Below are 18,107 nucleotides of genomic sequence, written 5' to 3' on the forward strand. Positions count from 1 at the left end.
GCATATCGAGCAGGAGTGTTTGTGTCCTTTTTGTCATTTTACACTGAGGGTCTGAGGACTAAATACTAATAATAATACTAAATACAGTCAAAGTCCGTACGTGGCACCAGGACTCAGGCCCCAGCTCACTGCGAGGGACGTTCATTTCAAAACAAACACACGATGGTCTCAGAGGAAGTCACCAGAGAAACAGACATTCATTCACAAAATCTTTTAATCGTCAGTGTTTTCATCAATTTACATTTCTTATTGTCAAACTCCTCTCATGGTTGTGTGTCCATGTTTGTAAATGCTTTTGGCCCCTCCCTGACCCCCGGTAGGTAACGATACACAAGACCACGTTCACTCTGACACACTTGCATATTCAGATCCTACAACCGACTCCTTCACAGGTACGAGTTTTCTAAGTGCCACTTACTGAAGCGCAGACATACATTCGACATTACACACACACTCTGATGTGTTTTTATCTGGCTCTCCGACACACACACACACACACGCACTCTCACTAACTCACACACAGACACACACACACACACACACCCCATCTGCATGCTCGCAAACACACACACACACATCCCCCATCACACAACACACACACTCACTCACACACACACAGTGCCTCACACATTCTACAGCTGGCATGTATTATAGAGACACATAACATCACAATGCAGACACTGTTTTCTAAGTGCAGCCCTGCAGAATGCAGCAGGTCTGTCTTCCTCGGTGCTTCACAGTCAGGTTTGCTGCTTCTCAGCAACATTCTTTGCCCATCTAGAATGGAGTGAGTCGCCGAGGCCAACCACACACTCCACCACTTTACACCGAGTGAACACGTCTGTGGGCGAAACGTCAGAGTGGCCCAGGAGTTGTATCCAACCACTGTTTTGTGGTTCAGGTTTCAGATACTGAGTTCAGGTCACAAATGACTCTCACTTAATGAAACAGTCGTTCAGAACAAGTGCAGAGGTGTTGGCGGAGGTTCACAAAGCGTGGAGTGCATGGTTGTCACCGGTGCACCCTCTTTCTAGTGTACACACACTGCAAATCGCACAGCGCCGACAGCATCTGTATCTACATAAAATGCAGTAAAAAAATCACATAAAAATTGAGAGAGATGGCACCAGAGCTTTGCGCACAAGTTCACACCATTCAATAACTTAAACTGTGCAGTTCGACTGGTAAATAAATACAAATGAAAAAGAGCAACACTGTCAATGAACTTTAGCCACCGTTGTTCTGTAGTCGTACAAAAGTGAGTTGAACATTCATGAAGCGGCGTTACTTTGAAGCTCTAAGCACAAGGGATCTCAGGCACCTGACGCACCCTCGCGGCCGTCGCGGTTCCGTCCATTGTGGTTCCGATGTAACGGCCGTTGGCACTGATTGGCCGCAGATGTCTGAAGTGGATGGAGCTGACCGCAGAGGCAGCGTTGCAGTCTTGTAAATGACATTCTGAGTGACTGCTGATTTGGGCCAGGACAAAGGATAGACATCCGGAAAATCCTCGAGAAGGGCTGAAGGTAAGAGCCTCCGAACAAAGGGGCTGTCTACCATGTAGACAGGGCATGAAAAGACCGGTCGCAGACATGTAGTGGTGAGAAGGCGGGAGACAAGCGAGAGAGCACTTGCTGACTTCTACAAACCCAAAGCTTTGCAACTTTCGAATCAAAGAACAAGGGTGTTGTTTGGTCTTTGAAAAGATTGGACTCCTATTAAAGACGGATCCTTGAAAGGCCAGCAGACAAGCTCACAAAGTTTCTGATTCCCGCTCAGACATTGTTTATTCACAGTTCAAAACATGTCGCAGAGCTGGATCTGGAGCAAAAGTCCCACTCGCTCTTGATGGCAGATGTTAGCGTGCGAGAGCTTCACAGCGAAAATGAAGAAATCCTTGGAGAAGTTGCCTCTTTAAGTATTCAAGCAAATCAAAACTCTCGAGTCACTAACCAACAGGTCCGTTTTCTAATCTGACTATTCACCAGGCACAAAAGCAGCATCGGATTTTATAGAGTATGATAGTGGAAAAGACACCTTCATGAAAAACTCTGGAGACAATCCAACAGCGATGGAGTGTAAAAACACAGGGGTGTAAAAATGATGGCAAAAGGCCTCTCCTTTTTTGGATGTTCAGAAGTGATACTTTGTGTATTTTTGAACTCACTATTTGGTCTTTTCTTGTTACTATGACTCCAAAATACCACAAAGACCAAACACGTGATGAGACAGCCGCTAGGACAAGAGCACCACGGCCAGAAGGGTCGTCGTCAGTGTGAGAAGGAGCTGGTCACGTGACGGGCTGCTGCCACTGATGCTCTTCTCCAGTTTGGGGGTTTCTGGGTGGTAGTCGTCTGAAGGAGAGAGAAGAGACAGAAGAAGAAGGGCAGTGAGAAGCGGTCTGCAGAAGACAAATAACCCCCTAACCCACGCCACAGCAATCTTCAAAGTAGGGTTTTCCTGATTCTAAAGCATCAAACTCAGCATCAAAACCAGGAAGACATTCCATATTTAACACCACTTTCAAATCCAAATGGATAGATATAACTGATATTTAAAAAGGCATGAAAACATAAAGATAAAAGACAGAACCTTAGGTAAAGAAAATCAATTAAACCAAAAATAAATAATCAGAAAATCAGCAAAAAAGACAATCACATTTTCATTTGCAGATTAAGGCAAAACTAAATAACCCAAATATCATTGTATTTTCAAAGCTTCAGCAGACTTGGCATCATATTTTCGTTGGTCCAACAGCCGTGGTCGAGTCACAGTAGCTGTAACTTTGTAGGTTTCGTTGCACGTTGCTACTCTCTGCCACATATGTATCTTAAATAAAAGAAAATATGTTTGAGTCATGCTATCGTGCTAGAGGCTGCCAGCCGCGGCTAGAGGCTAAAAACAAAATAAGCATTGAGCAGCTAGCTGAATGCAGCAAGCGTGGACGACACTAGCGGTCGCTACAGTGCCAGTACCATCAGGAATCAGTTCAATACAGTAAGGTAAATCATGAACTGGACCTAGCTAAACTCCCAGAATCTGTGATAACGGCCAGGGTGCCAATGTTATTATTTTACATCCTTAGTTAAAAGGTGCATGTACAGATTCAAAATAATGTGACCCACATCACAAAATCTAATCCTGCGAAGGTTTTTAACCACAGTGCTTATGAGAAGAGTTTTGTTTACATTCTGCCAGAGCCAGTCCCAGCCACACAGGCTCACCCTGGACAGTCCACCACAGAAACTCACCGCTGCTTCAGTTCATGTGTCAAGCTGCTGAGCCCACAGAGACTTTTCATGAGGCCCAAAAAAGCTTTTCTTTTTTCTTTAACATCAGGACTGCATCAGCCACTACAAGCCACCGGACCGTCAGTGGACCTCGTCCTCCATTGTGACTGGACTCATTCACGGTCACTCTTCACAGAGCGAATCCCAGAAGCAGTTTTGGAGTGGATCCAGTGCAATCTGTGGTCTGGATTGGTGCATGGATCTGCAGGAACCTCTTAGCAGGAGAATAGCTTGTATTTTCCACAACACAGCATTGTCTCATGATAGCGCTTTGAATTGTGCCGAGTGACAGTAATGCCGACAGAACAGCACTTATTCAACACGCGTGTGGAATGAAGCTCAATCGCATTTTCATGTATTTTGTTCGACATACTGCTCTGAAGATGTTTTCGCCTGGAGGGGTTTCTATCACAGCAACGTACTGTGGCCTCGCCATTGATTAGACACCACAGAGAATTAGCCACCGGCAGCACAGAGCCGGGAGAGCACATTGTCTGGATATAATGTGTCCCGTCACCACAAAAACAACAACCCACGATGCTTTAACACATCTATCACAGTGTCGGATAAACTGGGCTCGCTGCCATGAGGTGTCGCAACATGGAACACAGCGCGTTTCATCAATGAATCAAGCTCAGCGCAGACGACTTTGACACGTGTCACTGACCTGCATACCTCACTGATGAGTGGTATCAGTGTGAGCTGTGGTCTTTGTTTCTTTGTTATCTGGAATGACACCCGAGAGGTGAAGATACACAACACAAGACACCTTTTGTCCTCTTGATTCTCTCACATTCGAACCTCCGTTACACATCCCACCCGGACATCTGAGTGAACATGGTTTGAATAGTGTGTCTCTGAGCAGAGCTGTTGGTCGAACCAATGCAAAGGGTGGAATATTTTGCAGTTTGCTAACAAGCTGCACAACAGTGTACGTCTGCAGAAACATCTCAGGGATCATCACGTACACAAGTAGAGTGACGTCTGAGAAATGTTGTACGTCTGCCACACAGAGTCTAGAGTTGCAGGTAACCAGAGAGACGTCTGGTAAAGACACATGTTCGGAATCTTGTCTTCTGCTGTCGTCTGCCACTGAGGAACCAATCAGGGGGGTCTGGTGGGAAGATCCAGGTTCACTGTGAGTTGCGTGCCAGCATTGTTTTCCAGTAACACATCCGTCTCTGGCAGAGCCAACAACAGCTACATTCACACCAGCACACACTGGGATGAAGGGAAAAGACAGTATATCAACCGGTATCACCTCAGGCCAGCTGCACGGACAGCAGTGAATCCGTGAACTCTGCAGCTTGACATAGGCCTCCGGGTGTAAGAACCGCACGATACAGGGTTCCTACTTCAACACCACATTTACTTAAAAATGACTTAAGCCGAGCCCGAGGCCCATGGTTGTTCCGCAAGACGCTCAGTTTTAATACACTTAGCAGTGTGTCACTGAACTGACTTGACAGCTGCAAATTTGTGATAGCTACCAACTATGGAGAAGTTATTGAAAAGAAAAAAATGATAATGAAAGTGACCTTTCTGTTGGGAGTAGTTTTTAAAATTAATTAAGAAAATATTTTGTCATATTTAGACCTTGTTTCATTATATCTGTTATTCAGAATTTTATTCACGACATACAATTTTTCCAATTTTCTCAACAGTTTGCTTCAAGGGTATTTTTTAGTAAATTTGATGAACGTGACTTGCACCTGTTTCTGCGGCTGGTTGGACTTTTCCATGACAAATATACTTGTGTGGTTTTGACATGGTTTCATGTCATTTCACAAGGTTTTGGTTTTGTTTACATGTGTGGTTATTGAACACGAATGAAATCAGTAATTCTGAAATCAGTAATTCTGAAATCAGAAATCAGTCATCACAGAAATGAATTTGTTCTATTCCTTCGATGGGTCCCAGACCCATTTGTTCTGGAAAAGATGGGCCCCGAGATCAGAAAGGTTAAGAAGCCCTGACTTAAACTTCATCTGAACATTCTGCTTCTGTCATAACAATGCGGTCTCAACTCAAGGGTGCATACAGAGTCTTAAACATTCTTTTTTTTTTATGTCAGACACCACACATGAGGGTAAAAGTCGGCTGTCATTGTTATTAAATCATTAAAGCGGAAACACCGCAACTAGAGGAAAATAATGGCAAAATGGAAATGGAATCTTTAAATAGAAGAATCCAGAAAGAAACCGTGTAATATATATAACACAACAACAAACTTCCAAAATGAACAATCTCACAACACTTGGATGAAGGACACATTGCCATGCCTGTCAGATTCTTTCCGACTATGGGAGGAAACCAGAGTAGAGGAAGTTTCAAGCTCACGCAACAATTTCCTCCAAACCTTTGCGCGGTGATGCTGCAGCACTAACCACTGGTGCACAAAGCTGCCCTAATATCACAAAGAAGATGCTAAAAGCCAAGAAAATAAAAATAGGAAACTCAGCCTGACTCAAGCATTTTCATTTCCATTGGAAACAAGTTGAACTTGCCATATAACCACTCCTGCTTAAATCAATCTGACGTGCTAAAATACTAAAGCACAAGAAATGCTTTAATACAGTGCCACTACCTTCAGCGCTGCAGGTGGACAACCATCACGCAAACTTGCTATTTTTGGATGGCAGCCCTCAGTAGATGAATGTGCTGGACAGTGAACGCCCCAGGCAATTGTTTCCTCCTCTTTTTCCTGGACACTGGTGAGACTTAGTCATCGATTCCAGCACACAGCGCAGCGTAGCCTCATGCAGCGTAGCAACAGTGATGAGCAGCTCCCCAGCACACAGCGAAGTGCTCCAGGCATGTACAGTGAGATGAGAAGCTTCAGCTGGAGACAGTTGAGAAGTGAAGGAGGATGTCTCGTCTGATAAAACTCCAGTCAGACGGGAGGATGAAGGTGAACGCGTTCAAGTCCTTATGGCTTATGAATAGTTTGTCAGGTCAGCTGGCTGGATCTGCACCAACACAGGCAGCTTTGAGATAAATATAAAGACGCACCACTTAGTCTGAATCCTGCACTGTCCTCCTCGCTTCATGATATACAGTAGAAGCCATACAATACAGAGTGTTAAAACCTGTCATTTACAAGGTGAGCAGGTGCTGCCAGAAAAGCTGGCAAAAAATGACTCCGACTGCAGTTAAAATACATGGAAAAGCGACCATGCACTATTACGTCCTGGCTGCCTAGAGATCTGAGGGCGGCGGAGAGTGTTGCAGATTACCTGTGAATTAAACTGTCTCGTTCTGTGTACTTTCATTCTTCATGCAGAATATTATGGTCGGGCTCTCGGACTTTTAGATTGAAGCCAAATTTTATAGATATATTATATATTCAAGTTTTCATATCACCTTATTTAAACTAAAGCTCTTTTCATGTCTTGAAAATATTTGTAGACATTGCATGCAACATCGCTGCAGGCCAGTGAAAACCCAAGTTACCACAGTGGACCAATCCTTAAATTTGGTCCTGCATTATAGGTCTGAAATGTGTGTTATAATTGAGCCCAGATTTATGGAGAGATGTCCATTGTTGCCAATATCTCAAGCTTGACTGAACTAGAACCTTGAGTTGTCATGTATTTATGTCCAAGAAAGTAAATAATGAGATTGGCAGATTCATTTTTTATTTATTTATTTTGTGCACGGTAAGACACAACCTCAAGGTCCCACCTTTTATTCAGTCAAATTGTTTCCCACCAAATTTTATTCATCTTCGTTTGGTGATATTTCCTGCTAAATTTTGTGTTTGGTCCTTATGAAATTGTATAGTTTCATAAGGTCACTATTTTGCCGCATTCCTGGTGAACATCTACTGCGTCTGCTGCTGTTTTTGGTTTTTTTTCAGTCGGCAGTGCTGAAGCAGCACTGCCGACTGCTGCCGTCACTTTCTCACTGCATGGTCACTGCATGGTCTTCGTCATGCCAATATTACTCTTCCGAATCACAGTCACTCTTTTGCTCTTTGTTACTCCGGTAGTGCCAAATTATAACCGCCCTTGCCGCCGCTTCCAGAGTTTTTAAACATAATTTAGTCCAAACTGCGATAGAAACATGACCGCCAATGTTACCGGTGTCCCCTATATGCTTGTGTTAAGTAGGACCGACATCTTGATGTTTCATGCTTCGTGTTTGCACCTTGGCTTGTTTAAATTGTGAGTGTGAACTTGATCAGCTTTTAGCTACCAGTCTGTGAAGGTGATCATGTTTGCAGATGACACCACCATCATCGGGCTCATCTCAGATGGAGATGAGTCGGCTTACAGGAGGGAGGTGGAGCGGCTAGTGTCCTGGTGCAGCCACAACAACCAGGAGCTCAATGCCCAGAAGACAGTGGAGATGGTCATAGACTTCAGGAGAGTCACAGTTTCTCCATCCCCTCTCATGTTGGCTGGTTTACCCATTTTCATTGTAGACTCCTTCTGCTTCCTGGGAACCACCATCACTGAGGACCTCAAAATGGGAGCCAACCATCAGGCCCCTCATCAGGAAGGCCCAGCAGAGAATGTTCTTCCTGAGGCAGCTACGAAAACTACAACTGCCGACGAAGTTGCTGGTGGAGTTGTACACAGCCATCATCCAGTCCATCCTCACCTCCTCTATCAATGTCTAGTCCAGCAGCTCCACCTCCAGGGACAAGAGCAGACTGCAGCGCATCGTATGTTCTGCTGAGAAGGTGATCGGTTGCAACCTGCCACCTCTTCATGTCTTCAGGACCCAGAGACGTGCTGGTGGGATCAGAGCCGACCCTTCTCACCCTAGTCATGGTCCTGTTTGTTCCTCTTCCCTCTGGCAGGAGGCTGCGGTCCATCCAGACCAGAACCTCCCGTCACAGGAACAGCTTCTTCCCCTCGGCCATCAGACTGTTGAATTTGTGATCAGCCTTTGTTGTTTTATTTTATTTTTTGAAAGCACTTTATTCCAAAGCACTTTCCTAGTTGGTGGGATCCCTACTGACCATGGCATCTGATTCTGAGTCACAATTTTGCAAAGGTGGTGCCTCTCTAAAATACTCAACGTTGCACTGCTGGACTGGGAGTCACATGGTTGTGAGTGAGATGGCGTGTGGGTCAGTTATCTTCATACTTACATGAACAAAAATGTTTTGTATGTATTTATATAAATAAATATGAAGCAGGTCATTTAAGATGCTTTGTCTAATTTCATTTTATTTTATTTTTTGAGGAAGCAGCCATGACTTCGTGAAACTCCATAGGCCACTGAATGTGAGATTTGAGATCAAAAGAAAACAACACAAATGAGTCCCCTTAAAAACTCATTCATCATGCCTTTTAGCTATATTGACTATTACATTATTTTTTATGGTGCTTTTATGACTGAACTTCTCATGGAATGGCAAATCTTTCTTTGTCCACAAATCATTTGTTAAACGTTTGTTTACATTCTATTTGACTTATTGTTCTATCTTGCATTACTTTTCTGCTATTTCTGGTGTTTCACCACAAGGGGGCGTCCTATCAAAGACACCAACAGCACCATGAAGGATGTCTGGTGAGAGTGGTGGGCCTTCAAAATCCAAATGAACTGACCAAGGACTTGTGGGCAGGAAATGCCCCAGAGGGCTTGAGTTTGCTGCTTACAGAAAAAGAAGTGATCTCATGAGCTCTAAAAGCCAAATGAGCTCTTGACAACAAGGTGCAGAAGTTAACCCGAATGAAGCTCGCCAATATTAGCATCTGCTGAAATGTACAGATCTGCAGCGCCCTGCCAGCTGAAGCTGTAATGGCACAGTTGAGGCCAGCTGGACCGAACGCCGGGGTAAGTGTCGTCCACAGTGATGTGAGATGGTCGGCCTCACGTGTGAGGCACGCTGTCGTCACTGCTGAATTCATCGTCTTGCCAAAGTGAAAACAGACTTTGTGTGAGTCCAAAAGATGTTGTCGCTCTTATGTGTCCCTGTTGCAGAGCAAAAGTGCAGCCTAGAGTGAGACCGCTACATGTTTCACTGAAAGACAAACCAAACCACATATGTGGCAGTATCTTTGTTGACTTCATTGATTTAAATCATCCATTAACAGACATTTGGAAATATACATGGACACACTCCAAGTGATAAGTCATTTCCTGACAGTGGGCAGTCACCAGCCCTCAATCATCGACCCGTCCAACTGTGCAACAACAGTTCTGCAGCTCAGAAACTCAGAAACCCAAAATGAGGCTGGCGGTGTGTGTGCTTCTTTGGGGGACCGTGGCTGTGTCTCAGGTCAGGGGAGATGGTAAGAGTCCACCCACACACACACACACATTTGTAGCGCTATCTTTGTGAGGACAATTCATTGACTCTCATGCTCTCCCCGCCCTCTCACCCTGAACCTAACCATCCCATCCAAATGGCTAACCTTAACCTTGACCTATTATTTTCTCGTTTTAATCTTCATCATTTAATCCACTAAACCTTGTGAAGCCTGGCAAAAATGTATATCTATAAACCGATCGACAGCTCAATGGAGCCCCACCCCCACCTGTCAACGTAGGTCTCTGTTTTTTGTTTCTGCCACTGGCGTTTCGTGACGTGCGATCTTTATGTCACGTTCTCAGCGATTCGGTGTAGGATAGACCTGTCAGGGACCATAGGAACAAGCTTTGTGCCAGGCTTCACCAGCGCCTTTGCCATCGGTGAGTCGGTAACCATCACCTGTGAGGAGGACTTTTGGATCATAGACAAGCACACCACCTCAACTGTGTCCACCTGCCAGGATAATGGGAAATGGAGCATTACACCCAAGTGTCTTGGTAAGACTGGGACCTGTTCCTGCAAAGACAACGTCACAAAACAAATTGTTCTCTTTCACCAGAGGTCACTTGTCCAAATCACAGGCCCAGACACGTTTACTGGTGGTCCGTGTACTGGAGTCAGAGGTTAACTCTTGGTGCTCGAGTCAGGTACCAATGCGACAGTGGTTTTTATAGGACTGACGATGCCCCTGGACTGACGTGTACCCGAGACGGGTGGAAGCCAGATCCACCCTGTGAAGGTGAGACGGAGCACAACTGAATGATGATGCCGCCACACTGTTTCTCTAATATGACTGATGGATATTGTTCTACAGAAAGGGCTTGTAATGTTGCTGAAGTCCAGAACGCAGATGCTGTAAATTACTGGATAAGGAAGGTCTACTTTGATGACCAAGCCACATTTAAGTGCAGGCACGATCATAGGCAGCAATTCACCCTGAGATGCACACGGCAGGGCTGGTTAAGTACACACCCCTGCCCGCTGGAGAACCCACGCCCATGTCCCAAACCCCATGTGAAGAACGGGACTGTGCAGACTGTGGGTGAAGTAGTGAATTTCACTTGCCACCAGGGGTTCAAGCTTCCCAGTGGCAGGTCCTGGGGTGTGGCTGAGTGTACCAGTGGTGTGTGGGTGGGACTGGAGCACTGCATTGGTGAGACCATCTTAGAGTCTACTGACAATATCCAGTGTTCATGACTCTGTTGTTCTGCTGCAGACCAGCGAGTTTGCGGCAATGTTCCGGAAGTTCCAAATGGTGATGTCAATGTGACGGCCGGAGTGATTGAGCACGAGGATGTCGCCCTGGTCACCTGTCGAGATGGAAGCCCAGGTGCGACCAGTCATCTCAGCTGCCTGAAAGGAACCTGGGATTCTAACGGGATCCCTATCCAAACGATTTGTGAGTCACATGACCCTCATCTGGCGGTCACTGTAGTGCCTGACTTGTTGTCACCCATGTGCCAGATAAGGCCGAGCTGTGCAGTCCCCACTTGTGTCAATATTACACATCAGGCCTTTACACGGTCACTTCTTTGTCATGTATGACGGATGGGCAATAGATGGATGAATGAATGTGGATTAATGACAAATCACGGATAGATGAAGGACGGATAGATGGATGATGCTTGTCTTGAAGCGTTCATCAGAGACTACAATGTCTCAAGAGTTTGAAAGCAACATTCATGCAACCTCATGTCATCGCAGGCTGGTGTGTGTGTTCAATGAGTGTGTGTATGAACCTAAGGGGGCTTTCACACTCCAGACATTTTCTCAGGTCAAAGTCTGCTTCGCACAGAAATCTGAAACTTGGACACTAGGTGAATTGTAGTGAATTCCAGAGTTTGGCTTTGTGCCCCATGGTGCTGAGACAGGTGGGCAGGACGTAGAGGTGAAGGGAGGCGGAGGACGTGAGAGAAAGAGAATGGGTGATACTGTTAAAAAGGTCAGACAGTTAGGGGGGCAAAGCAATGAATTGCCTTGAATGTGTACAAGAGAATTTGCAGAGGATTCTGAATCAGATCGGGAGCCAGATGATCTGTTGGAGGACAGGTGTGATGTGATCACAATCAGAGGGAAATTCTGTTCGTAACATTCTCTGTACACAACATACTATAACAACTATAAAATGAAAACAATATATAAAGTGCAAAAAGCTATAGAAAAAATCTTATAAACAATGTGCAAGAACACCACATCATCCGCAAACCACAGCGATCAGAATTTCGCTGGACACCACCAACTCATAAAACATCCTCAGCATTGTCCCGCGGATGTTGAAGGACCTGAGCCTCCTCAAGAAGTAGAGACGACTCCGTCCTTTTTGTAAAGGGCCTCAGTGTTCCGAGCCCAGTCCAGTTTATTGTCTATGTGGACCACAAGATATTCACCTCACCTCCCCCCTCTTTCTCTTGACATCATGGAGCAAGATGTGCGCACTCAGTTCAGGAGGCTGAACCTTCGGAAGGCGGCAGGTCCGGACAGAGTTTCCCCTGCCATCCTGAAGCATTGTGCTACTGAGCTGGCTCCAGTGTTCACGGACATCTTCAATGCTTCCTTGGTGTCCTGTCATGTTCCTGCCTGCCCCAAGAAGGCCAGGGTCACAGGACTGAATGACTACAGACCGGTGGCACTGATGTCTGTGGTCATGAAGTCCTTTGAGCACCTGGTTCTCTCTCACCTGAAATCTATCACTGCTTCTCACCTGGACTCATTGCAGTTTGCCTACAGAGCCAACAGATCTGTGGACGATGCAGTGAACCAGGCCCTTCACTTCATTCTGGAGCATCTGGACTGCCCAGGAACCTATGCCAGGATCCTGTTTGTGGACTTCAGCTCTGCCTTTAATACAATTCTTCCAGCTCTGCTTGAAGACAAGCTTGGCCAGCTGGACGTGCCTGACTCCCTCTGCAGATGGATTACAGACTTCCTGACCAGCCGGAGTCAGCGTGTGCGGCTGGGGACGACTGTCTCCGACACTCGAACCCTCAACATTGGGTCTCCTGAGGGCTGTGTTCTCTCTCCATGGCTCTTCTCTCTGTACACTAACTGCTGCACCTCCAGCCACGAGTCCGTGAAGCTGATCAAGTTTGCGGAAGACACCACCATCATCGGGCTCATCTCAGATGGAGATGAGTCGGCTTACAGGAGGGAGGTGGAGCGGCTGGTGTCCTGGTGCAGCCACAACAACCTGGAGCTCAATGCCCAGAAGACAGTGGAGATGGTTATAGACTTCAGGAGAGTAACAGTTTCTCTGTCCCCTCTCATGTTGGCTGGTTCACCCATTCCTATTGTGGACTCCTTCTGCTTCCTGGGAACCACCATCACTGAGGACCTCAAATGGGAGCCAACCATCAGGTCCCTCATCAGGAAGGCCCAGCAAAGCATGTTCTTCCTGAGGCAGCTACGAAAACTACGACTGCCGACGAAGTTGCTGGTGGAGTTCTACACGGCCATCATCCAGTCCATCCTCACCTCCTCTATCACCATCTGGTACAACAGTGCCACCTCCAGGGACAAGAGCAGACTACAGCGCATCGTACGTTCTGCTGAGAAGGTGATCGGTTGCAGCCTGCCACCTCTTCAGGACCTGTATGCCTCTAGGACCCAGAGACGTGCAGGTCGGATCAGAGCCGACCCTTCTCACCCTGGACATGGACTGTTTGTTCTTCTTCCCTCTGGCAGGAGGCTACACTCCAGACCAGAACCTCCAGTCACAGGAACAGCTTCTTTCCCTCGGCCGTCAGACTGTTAAATTCGTGAACAGCCTTGTTGTTATGTTATTCTATTTATTTTATTTTATTTGTTTTTTGTTGCACTTTATTCCAAGGCACTTTCGTAGTCAGTGGGCAAGGCCTCACCCGGCTTTGCTGCTCTTAGGTCTGTAGCTGGTGATGGTGTCCATGCCACTCCAGACCTCGCGCTGTCCAACGGCTAAGAGTTTAAGGTCCGGGCCACATATATTCGTTTTTTAACCGTAATGTTACGAGGATTACACCACTTGTTGCTAATAAGACAGCAAGCCCACCTCCTTTCCGCTTGCCGCACGCGGTGAAGTCCCGTATGGTCTCGAACCCCGCCAGGGGGACGTTGTTGTCTGGAACATCTCGATGAAGCCATGTTTCCGCAAAGCACATGACACTGCACTCTGCATCCTCCAGTTGACTACTGGCTAGTGCCGTTAGCTCGTCCATCTTATTCCCCAGCGAACAGACATTTCCCATTGCCTATCGCCTCCTTGCAAGGAGCTTCCGTTGGCACCGCTTTCTCCGTCGGTTCGTGCCTCTTCTGCAGCCTCGGTGTGCTCTTTAACAGACTTTAGCTGGAATGTCCGGCGCCTCCAGCTCCAAGCTAGCCGGGATGATCGAGGTCAGCTGATCACTGGAGTATGCGATGGAGTTGCTGGGCCACGGAGATGCCGTTGAAGGAAAAGCATAACCAAAACGCTCTCCAACCACATGATTAGGGAGGGCATGTGGCGTAGAAGTAAAGTCAAGAGGGAAAAAAAGTAAGAAACACAGGAGTGGGAGGAAAAGAGCTACTTAAACTAAAGTTGAGACAGAGCACTGTTACAGGCTGCTATGCACCTCGGCGCATGCGCACTACTAGAAGGGGGTCTGTGTTGATGATGCCGGCTGCAGAGTTTTAAACACGTTGAATCTTATGGAGGGATTTTTGGGGGCACCAAAGAGGAGTGATTTACAGTTATCGATGCAGGAGGTGACGAAAGCACACACCAGAATACCATTGAAGTGAGGGCTGAGGGAGGGGTAGATATTGCGTATGTATGGTGCATAGTCATGTTGGAAGAGGACAGGGCCGCGTGATTCATCACTCCAGAGAAGGCGTCTCCACTGCTCTATAGTCCAGTGGTGGCCTGCCTTGCATCGCTGTATGTGGCACTTTGCATTGCACTTGGTGACGTATGGCTTGGATGCAGCTGCTCAGCCATGGAAACCCATTCCATGAATCTCTCTGCATACTGTACCTGGGCTAATCTGAAGGCCGCATGAAGTTTGGAGCTGTCTAGCAATTGACTGTGCAGGAAGTCAGCAACCTCTTTGTACTATGGGCCTCAGCATCCGCTGACCCCTCTCTCTCAGTTCACGTGGCTGACCACATGGTGGCTGAGTTGCTGTCGTGGCATCCTATGACAGTTCCACGCTGGAATTCACTGAGCTCCTGAGAGCGGCCCATTCTTTCACAAATATTGGTCAAAAAAGTCTGCAGGCCTAGATCAAGTGAGTAGGACACCTGATTCTGATCATTTGGCTGGGTGAGCAAATACTTTTGGTTATATAGTGTATACGTCAGGAATCTTCTATCTGTGTGTATCCCATTGTGACAAGATTGACCATCCCTCCCTGATTTTTTTTATACAACTCGACTACTGGCAACGCCTACTTGGCTTAAAAAAGAAATGGTAGGACACTCAGTGCTGCCAACAGTATATGCAGCTCATGGAGGACATACTAGAAGATGGATATGAGGAAGAGGTTCCACAGAATAAGTTTTAGCATCACCAGGAAATGTCCAGTACATTCCCCATCGTGCAGTGTATCATGCTAAGAAGGACATGTTGAGAGTAGTCTCCGACAGCTTCTTCTTATGTGCCCCTGGGCAATAAGTTGCTTCAAGGTCCAGACCTGGCTAATTCTCTTGTCAGGGTTATTCTCAGGTTTGGGAAATATGAGAAACCACTGCCTTATTATGTTTCCTTTTTCCTGGTTCTCAATGGTAGCGCAGCCTGACCTGTAAACTGGATGGACACTGGGACCACCAGTTTCCCACCTGTGAAGGTAACATTGGGTGTGATCTCTGTGGAGCATGTAGAAGTCGTCTGGCATCTCTTGTTGTTCTATGTATCTCTACTGCATTTATCACACTATAGCATGTGTTCGGGTGCTAATGTGTGTGTTCCCACACTGTCAGGTACACAGAACTGTCTGAGTCAACCCATTCTGCTGGACGGCGATGTGAAGGGCTCGCTGAAGTCTGAATACAAACACCAGGAGCAGGTGGAGATGGCGTGCCAGTCGTACTACGTCATGGAGGGCGGCCCAATGAAGACATGTGTGAACGGCAAGTGGCAAGGAGACATCAAGTGTCTGAGTGAGTCACACACACACGTGCACACGCTTGCGCAGTTTCACATCATTGCTGTTCTCCTCCGGACAGAACCGTGCACAGTGGACCACGACATCATGAACCAACGTCATATCACCTTTCGCTACACAAGAGACGACAAGTTGTACTCGGCACATGACGATGTGATCGAGTTTATGTGCACTCGAGGGCGAATGCACGGAGACTGGCGTCAACGCTGTTTGAATGGTCACATGGATCTTCCCACCTGCCAGTGATGACGTCATCACCCTGCAATACCAGTCAGGGACCTAATTCTGCTTTTGTTGTCTAACGTTTGTGTTTCTCACAATAAACGTCTAAACTCAAATGTTGTCTCTCAAGACCACACATGCTCATGTGCGCGTTCTTCCTCCCAGCTCGCCCCGCCTCTCGCTCTCCTGCGATCAGGCCGTGGTGTGTAAGTGTGTGTGTCTGTGACTTTGTCAGGATGTGCTGCTCGCTGGTTCTGGCCCGGTCTCTGGGTCTGGTTCTGCTACCGCTCGCTCTGGTCTGCATGCTGGCCAACCTCCTGCTGCTCTTCCCCATGGGCGAGGTGTCGTACATCCAGCAGGACCGAGTGTCCATCTACATCTGGTACTGGGGGGGTCTAGGAGGAGGGGGGTTCTGTGTGTGTTTGTGTCTGTGTGTGCATCCTTGTATCGCTGTACTTGTGGGGAGCAATTCTTGGAAACACACCTCCTTGTGGGGATCCTTTTCTATTTGTGGGGGCCTTTTGCTTGTCCGCACAAGGATAGATCTCAATTTGAGGATGAAGTTTGGTTAAGCTTGGTTAAGGTTAGCCATTTGTTTGGGATGGTTAGGATTAAGGGGCCTTTCACACTGTGGTTCGGTCTTGGGTGGCATGACTCCGATTCGCCCCCCGCTGTGCAGCCTCGCACCTCAGCACCTCTGGCGATGCCATTTTATTTCTTCTCAGCTGGCGGCGCTCTGCGCAAAATAGCTGGTTTGTGACCCACAATGAAGCCCGTCTCAAGGAAGGCGTCATGAGCCACGCGACAACCGATTCACCACCATCGGCTTGAACTACTTATTTCTCTGTCACTTCTCAGCTCTATGAGTCGTCCTCACCTCAGATATGAACTGATGACGGACCTCTGCCACGGCTGCAACAGAATGTGGGGTTTCACAGCCAAAACTAAACATGAAAGCGTGTTGTCATTTTTTGAGGAAGCAGCCATGACTTCGTGAAACTCCATAGGCCACTGAATGTGAGATTTGAGATCAAAAGAAAACAACACAAATGAGTCCCCTTAAAAACTCATTCATCATGCCTTTTAGCTATATTGACTATTACATTATTTTTTATGGTGCCTTTATTACTGAACTTCTCATGGAATGGCAAATCTTTCTTTGTCCACAAATCATTTGTTAAACATTTGTATACACTCTATTTGATTTATTGTTCTACCTTGCCTACTTTTCTACTGTCTCTGGTGTTTCATGTTTTTTTTCACGTGGCGTTCCAGTTTGCGTACCAGCCGAACCGCTCCACTGAGGACGCCATCTCCACTGCTCTCCACCTGAGCCTGGAGCACCTAGAGAAGAAGAACACTCTGGTTCGGATGCTGTTCCTGGACTTCAGCTCAGCTTTTAATACCATCATCCCACAGGACCTGGTACATAAAATGGAGCAACTAGGAGTGGAGACCTCCATGTGCAACTGGCTGCTGGACTTTCTCACCAACAGAACCCAGTCTGTCCGAGTAGGAAGTAACACGTCAAGTGTCATCTCCCAGAACATCGGCTCCCCTCAGGGATGTGTCCTCAGCCCACTGCTGTTCACACTGCTGACCAGCTGCATCTCCGTTTGGTCTGGGAGCTGCAATGCATCAGACTGGAAGTCTCTGCAGAGGGTGGTGAGGACAGCGGAGAAAATCACCGGGACCCCGCTCCCTGCCATCAAGGACATAGCACATGTTCGCTGCTTATCCAGGGCACAAAGGATCATCACGGACTCTACTCATCCAAACTATGCACTGTTCTCCCTCCTGCCATCCGGCAGACGGTTCCGCAGCATCCGATGCAGAACCACCAGATTCAGGAACAGTTTTGTTCCTGGTGCTGTCAGGTTGCTGAACATTGGACTGTAGCTGCAATACTGTTTATTTGTTTAGTTGTACATCCTCTGGACTGGCACTTATCTGATATTATTTTATTATTATTTATCTATCTATTTTTTTTTGGACATTTCGTTTTTGTTTTTGGAAACCGGAGGTCTCGGACCGAAATTTCGTTGCCATCATATAGTAATATGTCCTGTGCAATGACAATAAAGAAAGTCCAAGTCTAAGTCTAAGTCTTCACCACAAGGGGGCGTCCTACCAAAGACACCAACAGCACCATGAAGGATGTCTGGTGAGAGTGGTGGGCCTCCAAAATCCAAATGAACTGACCAAGGACTTATG

At 46.9% G+C, this 18,107-nt stretch overlaps 1 protein-coding gene across 1 annotated transcript in view; it reads right to left on the reverse strand.

The window, feature by feature from the left end:
- Positions 1 to 211: 211 nt before the first annotated feature.
- Positions 212 to 18,107, reverse strand: part of efna3a (ephrin-A3a) — a 95,954-nt gene continuing 78,058 nt past the window's right edge. The window contains exon 5 of the mRNA XM_053862176.1: positions 212 to 2,354. Within this exon, the coding sequence (XP_053718151.1) occupies positions 2,236 to 2,354 (119 nt within the window). The 3' untranslated portion in view covers positions 212 to 2,235. The remainder of the gene's footprint in view (positions 2,355 to 18,107) is intronic.

This window comes from Synchiropus splendidus, chromosome 4 (genome assembly GCF_027744825.2).
Source record: "Synchiropus splendidus isolate RoL2022-P1 chromosome 4, RoL_Sspl_1.0, whole genome shotgun sequence".
In the NCBI taxonomy this organism is placed as follows: Eukaryota; Metazoa; Chordata; class Actinopteri; order Syngnathiformes; family Callionymidae; genus Synchiropus; species Synchiropus splendidus.